Raw genomic sequence first — 18,667 nt, forward strand, 5'->3', positions numbered from 1 at the left:
CACTTCTCTAATATTTTATAGCCATATGGATCACTCTGGGCTCATTCTTTTGCTTTTATAGTTGTTTATTTGGGCAAGAGAAAGATGATCCCAAGTGGTTGTTGCCATAGTTTCTATTGACAGTCTTTGAGGGAGCCTAGACATTTTTATCTTTATAATTCTATATAAATACGGACCTGTATATGTATAAACTTTTCCATATTAATCCATTCAAAACAGTGAATGTTTCAGTAATTTTACCTAATGGGAAGGGAGTAATGGAGATAGGAAAGTGCAGAAGGAAGGATGGTGAGGGAGAGGAAAGAGTGGCTACTTAAATTGACAAGCACTTGACTAACTTATTAACTTAGAGTGGGTGTTTATTTAGAATGTAAATTATGTACTCTAACACAGACAGTAATAAGGAAAACAGAAGTAAATACTGCCTTTTTTCCCAAGGGAGTTTATAGTCTAATTTAGAAGTCATAGATTTCCGGCTGGTTTTTATACAAAACTAGGTCTGGCTACGCCTCCGCAGATGGACTTACCTCCATTCTCATCTAGCAGTGGTTTTCCAGGTGTGGTCCCTGGCCCAGCACCGTCTTTATCACCTGGGAACTTGTTACAACCACTTGTCTGCCCCACTGAGCCAGGAGCTGAGGGTGGTGGTGATTAGGGTGTTGGAGAGGGAGAGATGTGGGGCAGAAGTGTTTTGATGAGACCTCTAGACAAGATATTTAAGTTTGAGAACACATGTCCTGTAGCAGCCAATGTTTGGTTATGCTGAAGAACGGCTGCCCCTAGGATGCTGTAACTTGCTAGTCTCCCCTCACTCCCTTCACTCTTGTTACTTGATTGACCTCTTTCTAAGCAGTAAATGAATACACCATGAAATTATTTCCGGTCATACAGAACTTCAGAATAATTAGAAAAGGCCTTGTTGGAGAATTGAGTCATTTCAGGGGATGGGGACTGGCAGCTGGGCTAGAGGAAGAGCATGAAACCCACACCTGCGAGGAAAGTGAGTATAGTCACATAATGAGGCTTCAGCGGGAGTGACATGGAACGTCCTATGGGGACCAGTTTGTGGAAAGATCCTGTCATTACTTAGAACTGAAAGATTTCCTCATTTCTTTGATAGGCTTATCTACCCCAAATGTTTGATTCGTGGACTTCTCTTTTCTTTCGCCCCAGGTCTCTGAACTGCCCAGTCTAGTCCGAGATCTAGCCAACGGCTGCATCACATGGGCTGATGTGGAAGCCAGATATCCTCTCTTTGAAGGACAAGAGACTGGTAAAAAAGAGACAGTCGAGGAATGAAGACAGTTTTGGTGACTTTTGACCACTTGCGCTAATAAATAACTCTTATCATGTCCATTTTATGAGAAAACAGCATTGTGATTGCTCCCAGGGACTGCCTTTTATCCTCAGTGGCTGCCTGATCTCACTCCCACAATTAAAGTTGAAGGAATTCTGAACAATCTTGTAATCATTTGCATATGTTTTATGTTTTCAGCAAAACTGTTTCTTCTACCTTTTGGTAAACATGCTATGGCTTAACATTACACACAATACATTAATCAACAGCTTTATTGGGGTACAATTTACATATCATTAAATTGACCCATTTTAAGTAATGTTGAATTCAGTGATGTTTACTCTATTTACAGAGTTGTCCAACTCTGCCGCAATCCAGTTTTAGAATATTTCCAGCACACCAAAAAGAAACTTTATTTGCATTTAGCATCTTTCTCCAGTCCAACCCCAGCCCCAAGCAACCTCTTAGCTACTTTCTGTCTCTCTAGATTTGTCTTTTCTGTCCTTTTTCTGAAAAAGCAGTGAATTTTGCTAAAAGGAGACAGCAGTTTCTAAGCAAGTGGGAAGGCGTCTGGGAAAAGCTCAGTGGGGGACGGGGTGGCAGGAGCAGGGGAGGCGGAGAAAGAGGAGTGCTGGTGTGGAGGTTTAGGGCTGCTGCCTCTCATGTTCTGCTGACAGACATCCATGTCTTCAAAGTCTCTGGTAGTGGATGCAGTAGCCGAAGCCCTCTATTTTAGGGTGTGCTTGTACTTGACTTCCCACATAGTCCTGGAAATCATGGAATTCCTGATGCTAGAGGAGCCCCATCAATCTACCCTGACTTGGCAGTATTCAACCATCACAGTGTGTTGATCCTAGCCTAGTGGTTCTGGACTCAGCTTCTGAAGGATGTTATTTTTATTATATTTTTATATAGAGCACTCAACACGTATGTTTATTTGTTAGGAAAAAAGCAAGGATGGAGGAATTTGAGCAACTTGTTACTTGCAGTAAAGACCTTGTCTCGCATTCCAACTTCCTCTCAAAGAGTGTGGGGAGGGGTGATCACCAGAATGTTTTCCTTTGTCTTGGGTTTGAAGAGCAACTGATAGTAACTTCCTCCCAGAGTACCTCATTTCATCTCTCCTGTGCTTCCTTCCACAGTACTGTACAGAGTAGGTGTTCAATTAGTAGCCTTCAGATAAGTCTTGAATTTTTGAATAAATCTTTGGGGAAGAAAGCCTTTTACTAAGCTTTCACTAAAGCTTATTTCTTTTCTGCCTGATACTTTATAAAGCATTCATTATTAAGTTAGAAAGAACTATATTGAAAATAAATTGAGTTTTCATTTTCTAGGAATTCCTTCTACTTCAAATTCCACATTTTAATATACAGCTTTTGGGGTATATTCTAGCATTCTCACAGGCGGGAGGGGTCTTTACTCTTCCCATTTATTTACTTCATTCTGGAGCACTTAACTCCATAGTCAAACAGGCAATATCACCAGAGACATTGTTATCAGCTTATTAATAGCAAAAGACATTAAATAAGTAGTGGAATTCATCTACTTTGGATCATAAAGGAATTGGAACCTAAGCTCTTTTCACTATGCATTGGCAGATACAGTTGTCAAGACTTAGATGTTGGATATTATTTCTGCAAACCCTCCCATTTGCTCTAAGGTACAATGTACAATTTCTCTTGAGAGAACACCCACTGTTGCCAGTGATGGATTACCTGAGTAGGGAAGATGGAAGTAACAGAGCTTTCTTTGTACTGTTTGTACCATATATGTTTGATTCTAAACACAAACAGTTAAAGAACTGTTTACTAAACAAAGAATCTCTTTACAAATGAGAATTGTTTTGGGCCCCCCTGGTGGGGCAAGCAGTTAAACACTGCACTATGAAGCAATCTGCAGCATGAGTTTGATCCCCAGTCCGCCAAGGAGCAATCCACATGGCAACCTCTCCTGTCTCGCCCGCTGCTCCCCTCAGCAGTGTGTTTCAGTCAGTCTGCCTGTTTTGTTCCCTTTTCTGTCTCTGGTGAGTCCGCTCACCCTCCCGCATCTCTGGCCTGTACCCTAGCTCTTGTATGCATAAATAAATCAATCTTAAAACAAAACCTTAAAAAAACCAAAAAAAAAAAAAGAGAATTGTGTGTGTGTGCACATAGACAACAACACACAGATCCCTCTTCTTTTCAAGCCCAGTATATGTTTAAAGCCAGGATTTTCTGGCTTTGTATGTATCGCACTGGGCTAGCAAAACAAGAGCTAGATAATCAGCACTGTTTCTCAGAGAAGAATTCCTGTTAACCGTTCCCCCCAAAAATCATGATGGGGAAGTTCCATGGAATGTATATAAAATACAATAGAGTCTTGAAATGTATCTAGGTTGGAATTAAGGGCATTCCATTAAATACAGCAAGGAATTATGTCTACAGAAGTGTCTGCCTGGTTTCTGCAGAAGTCCAAACTTTAATATTGTTTAACCACTCACAATAGTAAAATAGTGAATATAGATGGATATTCCATCTATTGGAATTAATTGCCAAGCCATACATATATAGTGATGATCTTGCTAATTGTATGAGGTGGTACTGGAGATGTCAGAAGTCAAAGATCTTTGTGACAGTAACATAAGATTATTTTAGTGAATAGGGCCTCCCTGGTGGCGCAGCGGTTGAGCGCTGGGTTGCGAAGCTGCCCGCGGCCTCTGCGGCGCCGGTTCGATCCCCAGCTGCTCCCCGGCCACCGGAGGAGGGTCCCACATGGTGCGCAGACCTCTCCTGCCGCCCACTGCTTCCCTCAGCAGTGTACTTCGGTCCTTCTGCCTGTTCTGCTCCCCGCTCTGGCTCTGGTGAATTCTCTCTCCCTCCCGCGCTTCTGACTGTACCCAGTGCATGTATAAACAAAACAAACAAGCAAACAAACAAATAAATAAATAAATAAACATGCCTCTAAAAAAAAAAAAAAAAAAAGATTATTTTAGTGAATAAATAACTTGAAAATAGATTTCATTCTAGACCTTTATTATCTTAATCTGTATAAATTTAGGATGACTGTCTTACTTAGCCAGTGGTATCTATTCATGAGAGACCTGAATGCCCTGGAATGAAATCCAAATGATGTCTAGCTATTGCTACTCCTAACTTAACCTATCACCAGGGAAAACCAACCTCTGTCTCTTGGGTGGGCTAGGTTGAAGTTTTGATAGCATTGCTTATTTTAAGAGCCTTGCATCAGTATCTTGCTGATAGTTTCACTATGTTTAAGCTGGTGTTTTGGCATTTGGCCAACACCAAAATGAAATTTACTTGATTCAGTAAGTGAATGGATGAATAATTCTGCTGTGCCTCAAAATTCACCTCTTATTGCCTCTTCAATAATTCTTGGTTATTGGGCAGCCTCTAAAACGTAATTGTATTAAGACCACGTGGATGGAATTAACGTCTTCAGGAAATTGGGATATAATTTGGGAGCTTTGCCAGGAATTGCCTCAGAGAAGCAGCCTGTGGCCCCTGACCTCCACCCAGGAGCACGTCGTGCTGGTTGACATGCGTCTCCTGCTTCATGACAAGGGTGGGTTCAAGGACACATCTTTTTAAAACTTGCAGCAGTACAGGATGTTGGCGCAGTTTTCACCCCATCTGCACATCAGAGTCACTATCTCTATCTCAAAGTCACTATCTCAATCTCAAACCAATTTAATGAGTTTCTCTGCAGTGGACTTCGGGCATCAGTTTTGAAAACTTATTAGAAGAACCACCACTGTAATATGCTTCGACTCAAGCCGTCCTGGAGTGGGGAAAGGTCTGCTAAACGAAGTGTTTCTTCTAACTATAGGTGTTGTCAACACTGAAGTTTCCAGGAAAGATTTAATTGAGCAACCACTGTTTTGTGCTAATCCATTGATCTCTGTACATGCTCTTGCAACCCCCAAGAATCTATATGGTGTATGTGTTGCTTCCCTTACACTGTTTAATGTATAGTGTTAGGGAATGAATTCCTCTCTGCCCCACAAGCCCAGCCTGCTCTGTTTCCCTTGAGCTGTTAGCAAAGTTGTAACACTGTGTTTATAGGGAGAAAGGAACATTTGTTGGATGTCTCCCTTATGCCAGACTGCTCTAAGAGAGCTCCTATGTGCTATCTGCTTGAACCCTCATGCCCATAGAAGGAAAAGGAAGCTGAACCTTTTCAGGTTCACTTGGCTAGCAGAGGGGCAGAACTAGTTTGGGACCAAGTTCAAAGTACATGATTCTGTCACACTAGGCTGTTTGTTACCTGATCTGCCAATCTCCCTTATCACTAGGGATGAAGATGACGAGTGTCTTGATGAGTGTATGGAAGAAAAGTGCCCTAGTATTCTCCCAGTATTCTCATCCTGATTGAATGTGGAAACCTACATTCTCTGATGGCAGTGGAAACCTCAAATGTAGGGACAGCCCGAGCTCTTGCAATCAAAATGGCTGACCGGGAACCAAGAGCCTGCTGAATCACTATCTCAGAAACTTGGAGTTGGCCTCGTGGCTGACTAGACAGGCTCCTCGTGCTGTAGAGGATGGGGCTTCTGGAGGAGCTCCCTGTCCTTGTCAGTATCTTAACTGCACCTGAGCCATACTTACTACCAAGTTTTAAAAGTTTGTTACTATTGGAAAATACATAAAACCTTGACTTCCAACTGTGGTGTTGATAGAAGTAGCTTCTCAGCCAGGATTGGAAGTCTAGTTTTACCAAAAATGACTTTTTTCCAGAGAAACTGTACTAGCCCAAAAGGGTGCTGCTTACACTAGAATGGGAGACAGAGAAGCGGCAGGAAGGCCGTTGGGCTCACTGTTAGAACGTAGCTTCTGCCTCCGTGCACCCTGCTTTCTGTTCTCAGGCAATGATTTTACTTACCTCGTCTCGCTAATTGTTACCTCTCCTATCCCTCCCTGATCTAGTCCTTGCTTATCTTCCTGCTTTCATCTCTTATTCAGAACCTCTTAGATATCACGTATGAAGTTATTTAAGGTTTTTTGCCCAGGATATGAATTCAGGGCATGTATCGGACAGAACCGCATGACTGACAGGGGATTAACCTGCGCGCCATGTGGGATAACAGGGTGCTGTGGCCAGTGCTAAGAGTCATAAAATGAACTTTGAGGCAGGGTCCTTGCTTGGAGAGAGGAGAACTGAGCTGTCACTTGAGTCACTCTGTCCTTATACTCCTCTCCTTGAGGAGAGGAGGGAGTTGAGGGGTTGTTTCCTTTTCTGAAAGCTGGTTGAATAGAATGATTTCCATTTTTAGCAAGTCTGTCCATGAAATAGCTGAATAAGAAAGACTTTCCCCTCACTCTTTGGAGCTGCCATCAGAGCAGGCTGAGATGAAGTTTCCTGCCCTTGACCTGGCTTCTCTGCAGTTGTTAGTTGGATTCTGAGTCTGCAACCATTTTTGTGTCTGTGCCCAATGTCATTTCCGCTGATGTGAAGTGTGAGTTTAAGGCTAATCTTGGAGGCCAATGTAGCCACATATGAATCAGCACTGACACTACAGGTAATGGTCCCCTGAGCAATCTGTATAACCTAAAGCTGACACTCCTCTGCCTTTAAAGAAACTTTGTGTTCTCACTTAAAAAAATCAGGGGAAGGAGAAAGGGAAAGAGAAAAAGTCCTCCATCAGCAAATGGGGGCAGATGGATCTGCTTAGGCTAATGAGTGAGCCATTTCTGACTTGATTTTTTTAATGATTAAAAAGAAAACAAAAAATCCTAAGGTCACTCCAAGCTGCCCAATGAGAAGACTAAAGAATGATAGTCCTGTACATGGGATAATGAGGCTTCAGTACTGGGTCCTGTGCCCTTGATTTTCAAAGAGAAAAGGCTCTGACTGAATTTGCCAGTGTGCATCAGCTGTCTACTCTGGGAGCCCAGATTCTGCATCTATGTGTGTCGGTGCTGGTGGTATGGCTGGCTAAGGTGCGCTGTAGGCAATCCCTCAGAAGGGGCTGTCCTTCCCTTTAAGTGGATTCCCCTCTATGGCACCACTATGAAATAATGAACTTCTTGCCATGTGAAATAATGAACCCACTGCTCTCCCAGAGAGAATATGTGGATTTCTAAGAAACTTGTATGGCATCCTTGGTGGTGCAAGGGGTTAAGCCCACACTATGAAGCAATCCGTAGCCTCTGCAGCATGAGTTCGATCCCTGGCCGGCCAGGGAGAAACCCACATGGCGAGACAGACCTCTCCTGTCTCGCCCACTGCTCCCCTCAGCAGTATATTTCAGTCAATCCACCTTTTCTGTTCCCCACTCTGTCTCTGGTGGATCCTCTTACCCCCTGCATCTCTGGCCTGTACCCCAGCTCTTGTATGCATAAATAAATATTTTTTTTTTTTTAAAAAAAAAAGAGACTTCTACCCAAATGAGAGAAATGATGTGGGAACAGGGAAGTGAGCAGTGGGATTTCAGTACTCCAGGAATATCTTGTGGCACCAGCTTCTTGCTGGGTGGGGGTGAACTCTGTGCTGGAAATGAAGTAAATGGACTCTGCCCTAGCTCTTTGAGTCTCTAGCTAGCTGTGCTAACCCTCTAACCCTCCAAGACTTCATCTAATGGAAGCTTCTGAGCTTGAAGCTGGCTAGAGAGAACCCTTTCCTCTGAGAGCCAAAGTCCTCTGCCTTCATTTTCAATATTCGTGACTTGGTGCAGAACTAAACTTGTGGAGAACTTTCCCAACCAGTTTCTGCATTTGTCAAGTTTTAAAACTCAATCACCAACAATTAGTGCAAAATCAGTTATGCTAACTAAAATAACTTAGGCTAATTAAACAACTTAGGCTAATTAAAACCATTTTTAGCTCATCAAACCTACTGTTCTGCATCTGAGTTAATTGATAATGAGATTAAGCACAATGAAATTGTGGAGAAGGAAAAAACACTAACAAGCTTTAAAAAATCTTTAACATTTTAAATTGAGACCAGCCTCCCATTTGTTCTGGAAAGAATCTTGCAGCAAACTTGCAAATTGACACACTTCATTAACCTCCATGCCAATCTTGACTCCTTTTTCTCTCACACCCACATATAGGCCACCAACTCCATCTTCACCAGATATTCAGAAATTGGCTGCTAATCACCATTTTTTTTTTCTGGCCATCACCCTGGTCCAAGCCACCATCATTTCTACCTGGTTTGTTATAAAAGACCTGAACTCCCTACTGTACACAATCTCATCCCTTCACAATCTATTTTTGAACAGTCAGTGATCCCATTCGAAACCCTTGCACAAGCTCCCCCATACCAACCACATACACACACCCTCTTTTGTGTTGGCCCAGCTCACCCAGAAGCAGGACTGTGGTGCACACTAGTCCTTGTCTGCTTCTGGCTACAAACCCTCAATTCCCTCAGGATTTTACTCCACAGTCACCTCAGGAACACCTTCTCCCAGTCATTTTTTTTTTCTGAGAGCTGGGGTACAGCCAGAGGTGTGTGTGGGGGGAGAATTCACCAGAGACAGAGCGGGAAACAGCTCAGGCAGATTGACTGGTACACTGCTGAAGGGAGCAGCAGGCGAGTCAGGAGAGGCCAGCTGCGCCATAATGGGTTTCTCCCTGGCGGGCTGGGGCTCGAACTCGTGCTGCAGTGGCTGTGGATAACTTCATAGGTTGTGTCTTAACCCCTTGCGCCACCAGGGAGGCCCTTCCCAGTCATTTTATTGCAAGTTTAAACAGTGAACCTGATCCCAAATCCTCACACACAGCCAGACACATAGATAGTTTGTATCCCCTTGCTTTCTTTTTCTCTTTAGCACCAGGCATTGTAGAGTGTATTTTGCTTCTTCATTTCATTCTGTCTTCCCATCACAATGTAAGTTCCTCAGGAACATGGATGGAACTTGGCTTTGGATCTGTTTTGTTCATGACTGTATCCTGCTATACCCAGAGGAATGCCTACCACTCGGTAGATGTTCAATAAATATTTGAATGAGTTAATGAATCTTCTCTTTAGAGGAAGCTCCACATTCATTATTTTGGTGTAAAAAATGGGCTTCCTTGGAAATGATTACTCCTAATACTAATGCATTAATATTACATTACTAACATATCAGTAATGTAAAACTAGTCAGTTCCAAGGAAGCCCATTTTTGGGCTAATACTAATGTATTAGTATTAGAACCACTCAGTTCTTGGTTCTAAACGTGTCCCCTCTTTGCAAAAGCTCCGCAGGCGCTGAATGGCTAGTACAAAGCTAGATCTCAAGCTTTATACTGTTGTGGCCTTTTATAGAGGAAACAAGATCTCAATCCAATTTGAGAAAATTGTAATGTTTGGTACTATAAACACTATAAAAAAGGTGTTTTATGTAAAATATATTTTTAAGATCACTAAATTTTTAGGATTATCACTAGATTTCAAGAGTATCAGCAGAATGAAAGTAGTAAATTCAAACATTCTTGTAAACTTGGAGCCCCGGAGAAAGGCTCTCGGCAGAGAAACTCTTAAGATTTCAAGGTGCTTTAGAGGAAAGAGTTTCTGGGCTTAGGTGAGGCTTCCCAAAAGAACTGGTCACCCATGGTAGCTTTTTTTGGTTTGTTTTCCTTTGTAAACGAAGGTTTCCTATATTGTAGGAATCTTAAAAGAATTAAATGAGAAAGCACAAGGAAGAACTTATATCCATTCTGCAGATACTTGCAGTGTTCATTTCTCTCCTTTTATGCTCCATATTCAATGGACACATCTGCCCCTCCGACTCACGTGAGTCTCTGCTGGCTTCTCCCAGTCCGCGGTGCTCCACTAAATGGACTTAGTACCTGCTGGGCACCAAGAAAATGTCCTCGGGACTGAAATGTGTAAATGCAATGGCCTTCAGGCGCACGCTTGTGGGACACTTGGTTCAGTGAAATCTCCTGGAACCCTGATATTCCTGGGCACTAGAAGCTCAGAGCTGGAACAGACATGACCCTCAGGACTTCACTCCGCAGTCGCCTCAGGCGAGCCTTCTCCCAGTGCTTTTCTCTCAAGTTTCAACACGGCCTTCACTACGTGATGGAGGAGGCCTTCTATACTGTTTGTGTGGCCACTGTGGAGAGCTTGGCCCAGCTGAGAAAGGTGTACTCCCTTGTGGGTGGGGGTCTGTGTGTGGGGGAGCAGTGGGAGAGATGCCAGTGAAGGTCTATATGTGGGTGACTAGTTCACACCTCCCAGTATTGTCTCAGGACGTCAGGAACAACTCAGAAGTCTGTGTGGAGTAAAACACCCAGAGCTTCTGGGCAGGCTTGAGCACCCAGACAGGCTTGAGCACCACCAACTCAAGGACTTCTCACTAGAGAGGTTACATTTATCCTGAGCTCAGGGGCTTTTAAACCTTTGTAGATTTCTGTATATATGTCATGAGATGGATCATCCACCGTATTTTTCCAGGGAAGATAATTCATGTTTCCAAGTGAGGATCTCTTTCTCAATCCTTCAGAGGAATGACATGGTGAGACTATAATAGTAACCCTAAAGACATGGAGTAAAGACACTAAGGTAGAAGGCTCTCTAGGCCCTCACATTTCTTTGCAATTTTTAGAAGAGAAAATACTAAAGTTCTCATGGCAATCAGTGTGATAACTGAATGAGCTTAATTTCCTACAACTTTCATTCAGGGTATTAAATGTGCATATGGCAAAAGAAAAAGACCAGGAACTTAAAAAGCAATCAAATGTATTAAAATGAACATGTCTGTGCAAACAGTGTACTTGGAGGCACCACCATTTACTTGAAAGTGGTTTTGACAACTGTCTGATTTAAAATATTTAGGATTGGGGGTGGGCCAGACACAGAAGGGCACACAGACGACAGACGACGCAGATGAAAGGTCCTGCGTGAGACCAGAGATGGTGTCACATGGTGTCCCAATGGGCAGGGACTCTTTCTGCTCAGGGTAAGAGCCCAAACTCAGGATGAAATAAGAGGCAATGGGAGGCTGAATAAAGAGAGCAATCAATAAAGGAGTCAGGCATTCCTCCAAGAAATAAATGTTTTCTCACAGACTGTGAATAATAAAGCTCCCGGCTTGGGGAAATTGATTCTGGGGAGATATCTTTGTTCAGCTTGATTCTTTTGGTTCCTCTCAACCACTCATCAACCCCTCAGGCTTCCCAACCTTGGCACCAATTTTGGCCTTTTTGACCCCTCTCCTCTGCCTGGCTGCAGACAACTTCACACAAGACTGCTTTAGGCCACCCAGGCCCACCGGCCACCCCTTGATCTTCATCTCCTGGGGTGTACAAATGACCCCTTCCATCCCTAGGGTCCCGTAGATGTAACATCAACTTACCCAAGTTCCCCTGTTTCCTGGCAGAATTGCTAGTTTTCAGCCTGCGTCAGCACTGGGCGCGCTCCGACAGAAGAATCATGGTCCTCTTTCATCCCCAAAGGGTCTGCTGCCTCAGGGGTCGTGGGCTGCCCTCGCAGGCTGTCTCCTCCTCCATTGAGGTCTTGTTCTGCATGTCCCGAACCTTGTCCACCTACTGTGCTCCTGCAGCGTCTTTAGCTCTTCTTGAAGCCCCTGGACGTTGGTCACCACCTGTGCTGCCTTGCCACCACCATGGCGCCTCCAGCATTGTCCTTGACTCCATTTGCACAGCTGCGAGAGAACACTCAATCCTCAGCCCTGCCTCCGAGCAGGCACCATGTCCGTCCAATGCCATCCCACTGCGTGCAGAGTCCTCTCCACCTGCACCAGCCACTTGGGAGGCGCACAGAGAGGCCACCCCCGAGCACTGCATACTTGGGGGCATCACCCCTCACTCCCTCCTGAGGCGGAGGGCTCCATAACTGTCTGCGTTGAATCATCCCGCAGACCTATGCCAGTCCTAGTGGCAAGCCCGCACCAGGCAGGCTGTGGGGGCCTCCCAGCCCCCGTGAATCCTCACGCTCTGTAGCTCTCCACCGCACTCTGCTGCACTGGCCTCTGCCACACCTTATATGCTCAGCCTCTCCGCTCAGGAACGCCCACTTACGCATGCCCACAGCATACGCCAGGTGTCCCCCATCAGGCCTGCTTACCTCGAGCCCTCGCTCACAGGCACCTCTTGCATTCAGTGCCGCAGGTGATAGCCACAGAGGACAAGGGCACAAACGCCTGAGCAATCTTCATTTACCCTACAGTTAACCAGCTCTGGGGGAACAAATAAGAAGGGCCAGTTTATTCGATGAATGTTTCGAGATTTCCTGCTGGGTGCAGAGTTCTTGCTGTGGGCGTCAGTACTAACACATTCCCCCAGTAATTCCCAGCCTAGGCAGAGGAGCCTGGATGGGATTGTGGGAGGAGATTCCAGAGGGGATACATCTCTGATGCTGGCAGGGAGGCTTCCTAGAGGAAAGGGTCTTTGAGCTAGGTCCCGTAAGGTGGGGTGGATTTGCCAGATGGGGCCACTGTGTGGTGATTCCATAATGGGGGAGGCTTGATATGTGTCTGCGGAACACCTTAAGTTCTAAGCAAATCATCCTTAATGAGAGGATTGGAGGAAACTCAGTCAATCACAGGGAGTGATCTCAGCCCACCCTCCCCCACGCCTCCTGCTAATTAACATCTCCAAGCGGCACAGCCCCTTAGGGAGAATTAGTGGCACCTTGGGGCTGAGCCTGGAAACTATACAGAGCATAGTGATGAATAAATTGATGTGTTTAAAACTTGCTCCTTCTCTTCTCCCAGCTTTCTTCCATTGGAGGTTTCCAGAAAGGCAGGTCACACACTTTCACTTTTCTGTGTGTGAGTGTGCTTGTGTGCGTGTCGGAGAACAAAGATGCTTCCTTGTTCAGTGGCTCTATACCATCCACAGAAGCCCCTGCATCTTAGAAGCACAGACTCCCTGATCCACCCAGCCTGGAAGTACTGGTTACTGAAGTCAGCTCTCCACCAGGAGCCCAGTCGGCTCTGCTGATGTCTCCGAGCGGTGGCCCCTCGCCAAACTCTCTGGCTGGAGGGCCTCCGGACCCTCCTCCAGTGCTCTCTGCCACTCCAGCCACTGCTTCCACAGAGGACAACTCTTTACCACCAAACTCCCTGACCTTGCCTGAAATGTCACTCTGGGAAAGGACTCCCCATGGGTCTCAAAGGCCCCAGACATGCCCTATGAAGGCCTCAACTATGGCTTCTCCTGAGTTTGCGGTTCATCTCTTCCCGGTGACATCTCCTTCTCCTCCCACTGCCTCACTGTGCATGCACCCATCTGCCTAGAGGGTTCCAGAGGTGTTCAGGAAAAGAAGAGCAGACAACTCCAGGATCTCTCCCAGTTGTCTCTGCAGCAGTTCTGCCAAGGACCCAGGCGCAGACCTTGGGGAGGAGGAAAGAAATAGAGAGGGGGCCTCCCCGGTGGTGCAGCGGGTTGAGCACAGCCCTGTGAAGCTGTAGCCTCTGCAGCGCCAGTTCGATCCCCAGTCGGCCACAGAGATATCCACATGGCACGGCAGACCTCTCCTGCCTCACCTGCTGCTCCCGTCAGCAGTGTGTTTCAGTAGATCTGCCTGTTCTGTTCCCCTCTGTCTGTGGTGAATCCTCTCACCCCCGCTCCCCCATACCTCTGGCCTGTTCCCCAGCTCTTGTATAAATATTTAATGAAAAAAAAAAAAGAAATAGGGAGGGCAGCTGAGGATCCTGTGTCCCATAAACTTTGTCTGGCTTGGGCCCATGATGGGTGTGGCATAAGATGTGGGAAGGGCAGAGACTAAGGAGGATGGCAATGGCGGAAGCCGACTGGCTTTTCAGTGCTCACGTTGAGCCCTCCCCACTAGGACAGACAGAAATGGCTGCTGACGTCCTCCCAGGTAGAGACACAGCCTCTGGTCCTTTTCCTGCTTTTACCTTGTGTTGTTCGGGAGCTCAGCTAGATTCCTAGTTTCTTATCTTATTTGTGTGTTTTCCCTACACCTGGCACACAGTGGCGCTTAGTTAATGGGGAGTGGCTGGTGAGCAAGCATATGTCCCAGGAGTTTGCCTCCAGTCTTCCAGCCTGAGTGTGTCCCCTCCCCCGTGCAGGTCGGTATACTAGACATCAGTTTCTGCTCACGTCCTAGCTCCACTTTAGGTTGATTTTCTTTTCTGCTGCTAGTTAGTCTCTTCCCCAGGAGGCCAGAACTCTTGAGGCTTCAGCCCTTGGGTGGCACCTGACTATGGAGCCTCCCAGCTGGGGTCCTTGGGAGGGAAACATCATCCTCAGGTTTCAAGTCCTCTCCCACAGGTGCTCCATCGTCTGCCTCTCCTGTTGGCAGGTTTGTCTTTTACTGGCTTGTACCCCATCAGCCAAGTTATGGCTCACCTTGATGATAAGGCAGGGGCTTGGGGCTGTGTGGGCTCAGAACTCTGTCTGCAGAGACTTGAGGGAGGAGCCCAGCAGGCCAGTGTGAGGACTACCCACATGGGCTCAAGTGTTCTGCTTTATTAAATCAGGGGTGCAGATGTTAAACAAGAGAGCCTGAGGGCCTGAGGTCTGGGTGCCAACTTGCCTGCTACAGAGGAAAGCCTGCTAATGAGGCCACTTTCCAGGAAGGCCAGCACAGCGAGGGACTGCCCCCGCTGAAGCAGACGCTAATGAGGACTGGCGTGGCTGTATGGAACAGTGAGGAACCGGTTCCTAATGAGGATGACAAGGCAGGGACTCTGAGAGAGTCCTAATGGGTGCAATGGTATTTCAAAGTGACATCACTGGGGGCCAAGACCAGGGACCCTTATAATGAGGGCATGCAGGGTCAACGCAAGACCGAGGAGGGAAACTGGAGTGAGAAGTGGTCAAGCTGCTTACTGAATGGACAAAGGTCAGTATCTTAGATGTTCATCCCTGCAGGCTTTCTGGGGAGTTGTTGCTGCTGAACAGCAGAGCTAAATGGCCCCAATTTGGCACTGAGGTCCGGTTTCAGCCTGGCTGCACTGATGAGTGCTTGCCTCTTCTGGCAGCAAGCTTGCCAAAGTGGCCTCTTGGGTCCCAGACATTTGCAGCTCCTTGCTCTACAAGAGCCCTCCACGATGCTAATGGAAGCTGCCATCATGCCGCCTCACCTCCCCCAGGTGTGCATGAAGACCTTTCAAGACATGCACAAGAACTCTCGAGAAAATTCAAAGTCAAGGCACCCCACTGGCCTCCTGCCTGCCCAGCAGAAGCAGGGCATACCCTGCATCTCACTCGTGTGCAACACCCTGCACCCCAACCTGGCCGAGCAAGTGCCAGCTGATACCCTGCTGCCTGTGATGAGAAATTAAACCAGCGTGTGCCCAGCTAGCAAAGCCCTTTGCAAGCCTCATTAATTTTCAATTCACTTTTTTTAGTCAGATTTAAAGAGGACTTAATCAAGTGGCCAGCTGACACATTATTTTTGATGATAAATCACTAAGCAATTTTTGATCTATGTCTCAGAAGGAGTTCAGAAACTGAGTGATATCTACTTATCTATGTGACATTTACTTATTTATGTGCAAAGACCTCTCTGCATGCAGCAATATAAAAAATGAGATATTCTCTAGCAATAAATATTCATCTATAGATTCATGAAAATTAGATTTCTATCCATTTCATTAAGATCTGTTTCCAATAAATTTCCTCTTTAGCTTGACAATTACTTATAAAAAATGTTTACTATCTATGTTGTTTTGATTAATTGCATACAATATTGTATATAAAAGTAGTTGTAATAACACTATCTAGAAGACTTTTTAAAAAGTCTTAGAACCTTTGGTGACAATACATTAAATATTTCTATTTTAATTAATAAGTATATTTTGTGGCAGGGAATATGATAAGCAATAAAAGACTCTGAAACATAAAAATACTGCATTAATATAAAATTCTATAGGGGAAATAGAATGAACATACAAGTTCAAAATGAAAAGGAACAATGTAAAATTTCCAAAGAAGAGCAGTTCTGGTTTTTGAAAAAATAGATGAGAGTATTAAATCACTTCTGTGTTTGGATTCTGTATGATATATTTTAAAGTGTTGTAGCAGATTTATTTTAAAAGGTAAATATTTTAAAAAATGTAAATATTTACCAAATGCCATAAATCACATCCCTTACAAATTTTAAACCTTATGTAAAAAAAAATCAGAGGCCTCCCTGGTGGGTTAAGATGCAGCCCTGTGAAGCTGTCCGTAGCCACTGCAGCACAAGTTCAATCCCCAGCCAGGGAGCTACCCACATGGAGCGGCAGAACTCTCCTGCCTGGCCCGCTGCTCCTCTCAGCAGTGTATTTCAGTCAGTCTGCCTATTCTGCTCCCCACTCTGTCTCTGATGAATCCTCTCATACCCTGCACCTCTGGCCTGTACCCCAGTTCCTGTATGCATAAATAAATAAATCTTAAAAAAAAATCAGACATCATCTTGAAAACATGCAAGATGGGATATATATAATTTAAAAAAACTTGGGAGGGGGCATGCCTAGAACAAAAGTCCCTTGAACCCCGCTTGTCGGCTCCTCCAGCCTGAATCCCACCTTGTCCTGCAGGGAAGCAGGGATGTAAGCCAAGCCCCGTGGCTGTTGCTCATGGTGACTATAGGACCTTGTCTATATTTCCCTGCAGAGTCCAGAACCCTGGCCTTTGGGACCAGAACAGGCGAGCTGGGTGAGCTGGACCTCTCCTCAATCCTGACTTAAACTGCCCTTGCTTGGGGGGAGGGGGCAGTTACTGGTGGCGGTGGGGTGACAAAGGGACAGACCCACAGGCTCGCTGGTCCATAGGGAGAACCGGCCCAGGCCGGGGCCAGAGTATCTCAAACCGTCCAGCACCCTTGGCCCACTCACCCCTGCTGATGCTGGTTGACTTGACCTCAGGGGAGGCATTTCCACAGACATGGTTTATTTCACAGAGAGCAGAGATGTTGCATCTGAGGGGAGGCTGAGTCCAGCCTGAGGTGGGGTCTGGGAATTAGTTCCAATCACCAAAGACTGGTTCCTGCTATTCCAATCCCACTTCTTCCTTCCTTCTCCTCCCCATGCTTCTTCCTTCCTGTCCTTCCTGCAAGGTTATCTGCTTGGCCTAAGTATATGGCTGCTCTGACAACGCCTCGCTTCCCACCTGTCCCTCCCCAAGGCCCTGAATCTGTGGACTAGGCCAGAAGGGGTCTCCCAAGAGAAAGAAGCAGCATCCTTCAGGGGGCCCTAGGGACAGGAGGATGGCAGATTAGGGGAGTGGTGTAGCGATGCCCGAGGATGAAGACAGCAAAACTGACTCTTTCCTCCAGCGGCTGTGCCTCCCCCTAACCCCTGCCCCCAGTGCAGAGGGTACCACTCAGCTGAGGCAGAAAGCAGGGACTGGGGCCAACCATTGCCTGCCCACTGACCGGAAGACCTGTCCCATGAGCATGGCACAGGAGCCACATGTCGGCCAGGAAACTAACTGTGTCCTGGCAAGCCCTTCTGGCTCTGGGCCTCAGTTTCCTCATCTGCATATAGGACCACTGTGAGGTTCCAGCAAGAGGCTGGTGTGGGCAAACGCCTAAAGACAGGTGACTCCATTCTTCCTGGGGTCCTTGGGACTTCTCTGCTCTGCTCCCTTTTGCACTGAGACTTTGGGCCCAGCTGGTTGTGGTTCGTCGGACCCCCCATGTGACGTGGCTGGCTATGCAGCCTCTCTCTTGCCAGTCGGCAGAGCTGGCCTCCCCCTCTTTTCTGCCCCCACCAGGCAGGAGAACCCAGAGAAAGGCGGTGGCGGAGGATGAGGAAGCTGTCCTGAAGGTGGAGTGATGGCGAGCGAGGTGGGGCATTGGACGCGTCATACAGCAGCGGTCTGCTTGATGCTGTGGAAGCTGATCCTGGTAGGTGACGTGGGGATGGACATGGCCCGGGCCACGGGGACTCGGAGGGAGTGATGGTCCTGCCAGCGGTGCCACCTCTTCCTCACGGCTGAGCGGACCTATGGGGAGGCGGGGGCTCAGTTGGATCTGAGAGTTCCCTTGGGCTCCTCTGGCTCTTCCCTCAGCAGGGCTAGCTGCTGCCTCCTGCCCAGGGACAGGCGGGGTCCAAAAGCCAGGTCCTCCCCCTGATGCTACTGGCCCTCAAAGCTCGAAGCTCAAAGCTCGTGCCTCCTCTCTCTGGGAGAAGCTCCCCCCACATGCTTCCTCTGGACACACCTCCCACCTGACTGGCGGGGCCACCTCTGTGGGACCGGAAGACCTGGCTCTGGAATCCCCCTCTTCCTCCCCAGGGCACCTACTGGAGTTGCTCCACTCAGGTATTTGGCCGAAGGGCCTTCGTACCTGCTCCACACTCTGACCTCCTGAGCAACCTGCCTCACTCCCCTTGAAGGCACTACTGAGACAGAGAGCTAAAAGCTCTCCTCGCTTCAAAGTCTGATCACCACTGGTGCCATTTTATGCTCATTTGCATTGTAACTGAAGAACTTTTCTGGAAAATGGATGGAATCCCCACAAG

General features: G+C 46.6%; 2 protein-coding genes across 3 annotated transcripts in view; one reads left to right on the forward strand and one right to left on the reverse strand.

Moving 5' to 3' along the window:
• The window catches only part of GARS1 (glycyl-tRNA synthetase 1), a 39,493-nt gene extending 37,696 nt beyond the window's left edge, over positions 1 to 1,797 (forward strand). The window contains exon 17 of the mRNA XM_037509805.2: positions 1,174 to 1,797. Within this exon, the coding sequence (XP_037365702.1) occupies positions 1,174 to 1,299 (126 nt within the window). The 3' untranslated portion in view covers positions 1,300 to 1,797. The remainder of the gene's footprint in view (positions 1 to 1,173) is intronic.
• Positions 1,798 to 16,613: 14,816 nt separating this feature from the next.
• The window catches only part of CRHR2 (corticotropin releasing hormone receptor 2), a 30,878-nt gene continuing 28,824 nt past the window's right edge, over positions 16,614 to 18,667 (reverse strand). For both annotated transcript variants that reach the window (XM_037509808.2, XM_037509813.2), the window contains exon 12: positions 16,614 to 18,149. In XM_037509808.2, the coding sequence (XP_037365705.1) occupies positions 18,009 to 18,149 (141 nt within the window). In that variant the 3' untranslated portion in view covers positions 16,614 to 18,008. The remainder of the gene's footprint in view (positions 18,150 to 18,667) is intronic.

The sequence above is a fragment of the Talpa occidentalis genome, unplaced genomic scaffold, assembly GCF_014898055.3.
Source record: "Talpa occidentalis isolate TD23 unplaced genomic scaffold, MPIMG_talOcc4v2.1, whole genome shotgun sequence".
Classification (NCBI taxonomy): Eukaryota; Metazoa; Chordata; class Mammalia; order Eulipotyphla; family Talpidae; genus Talpa; species Talpa occidentalis.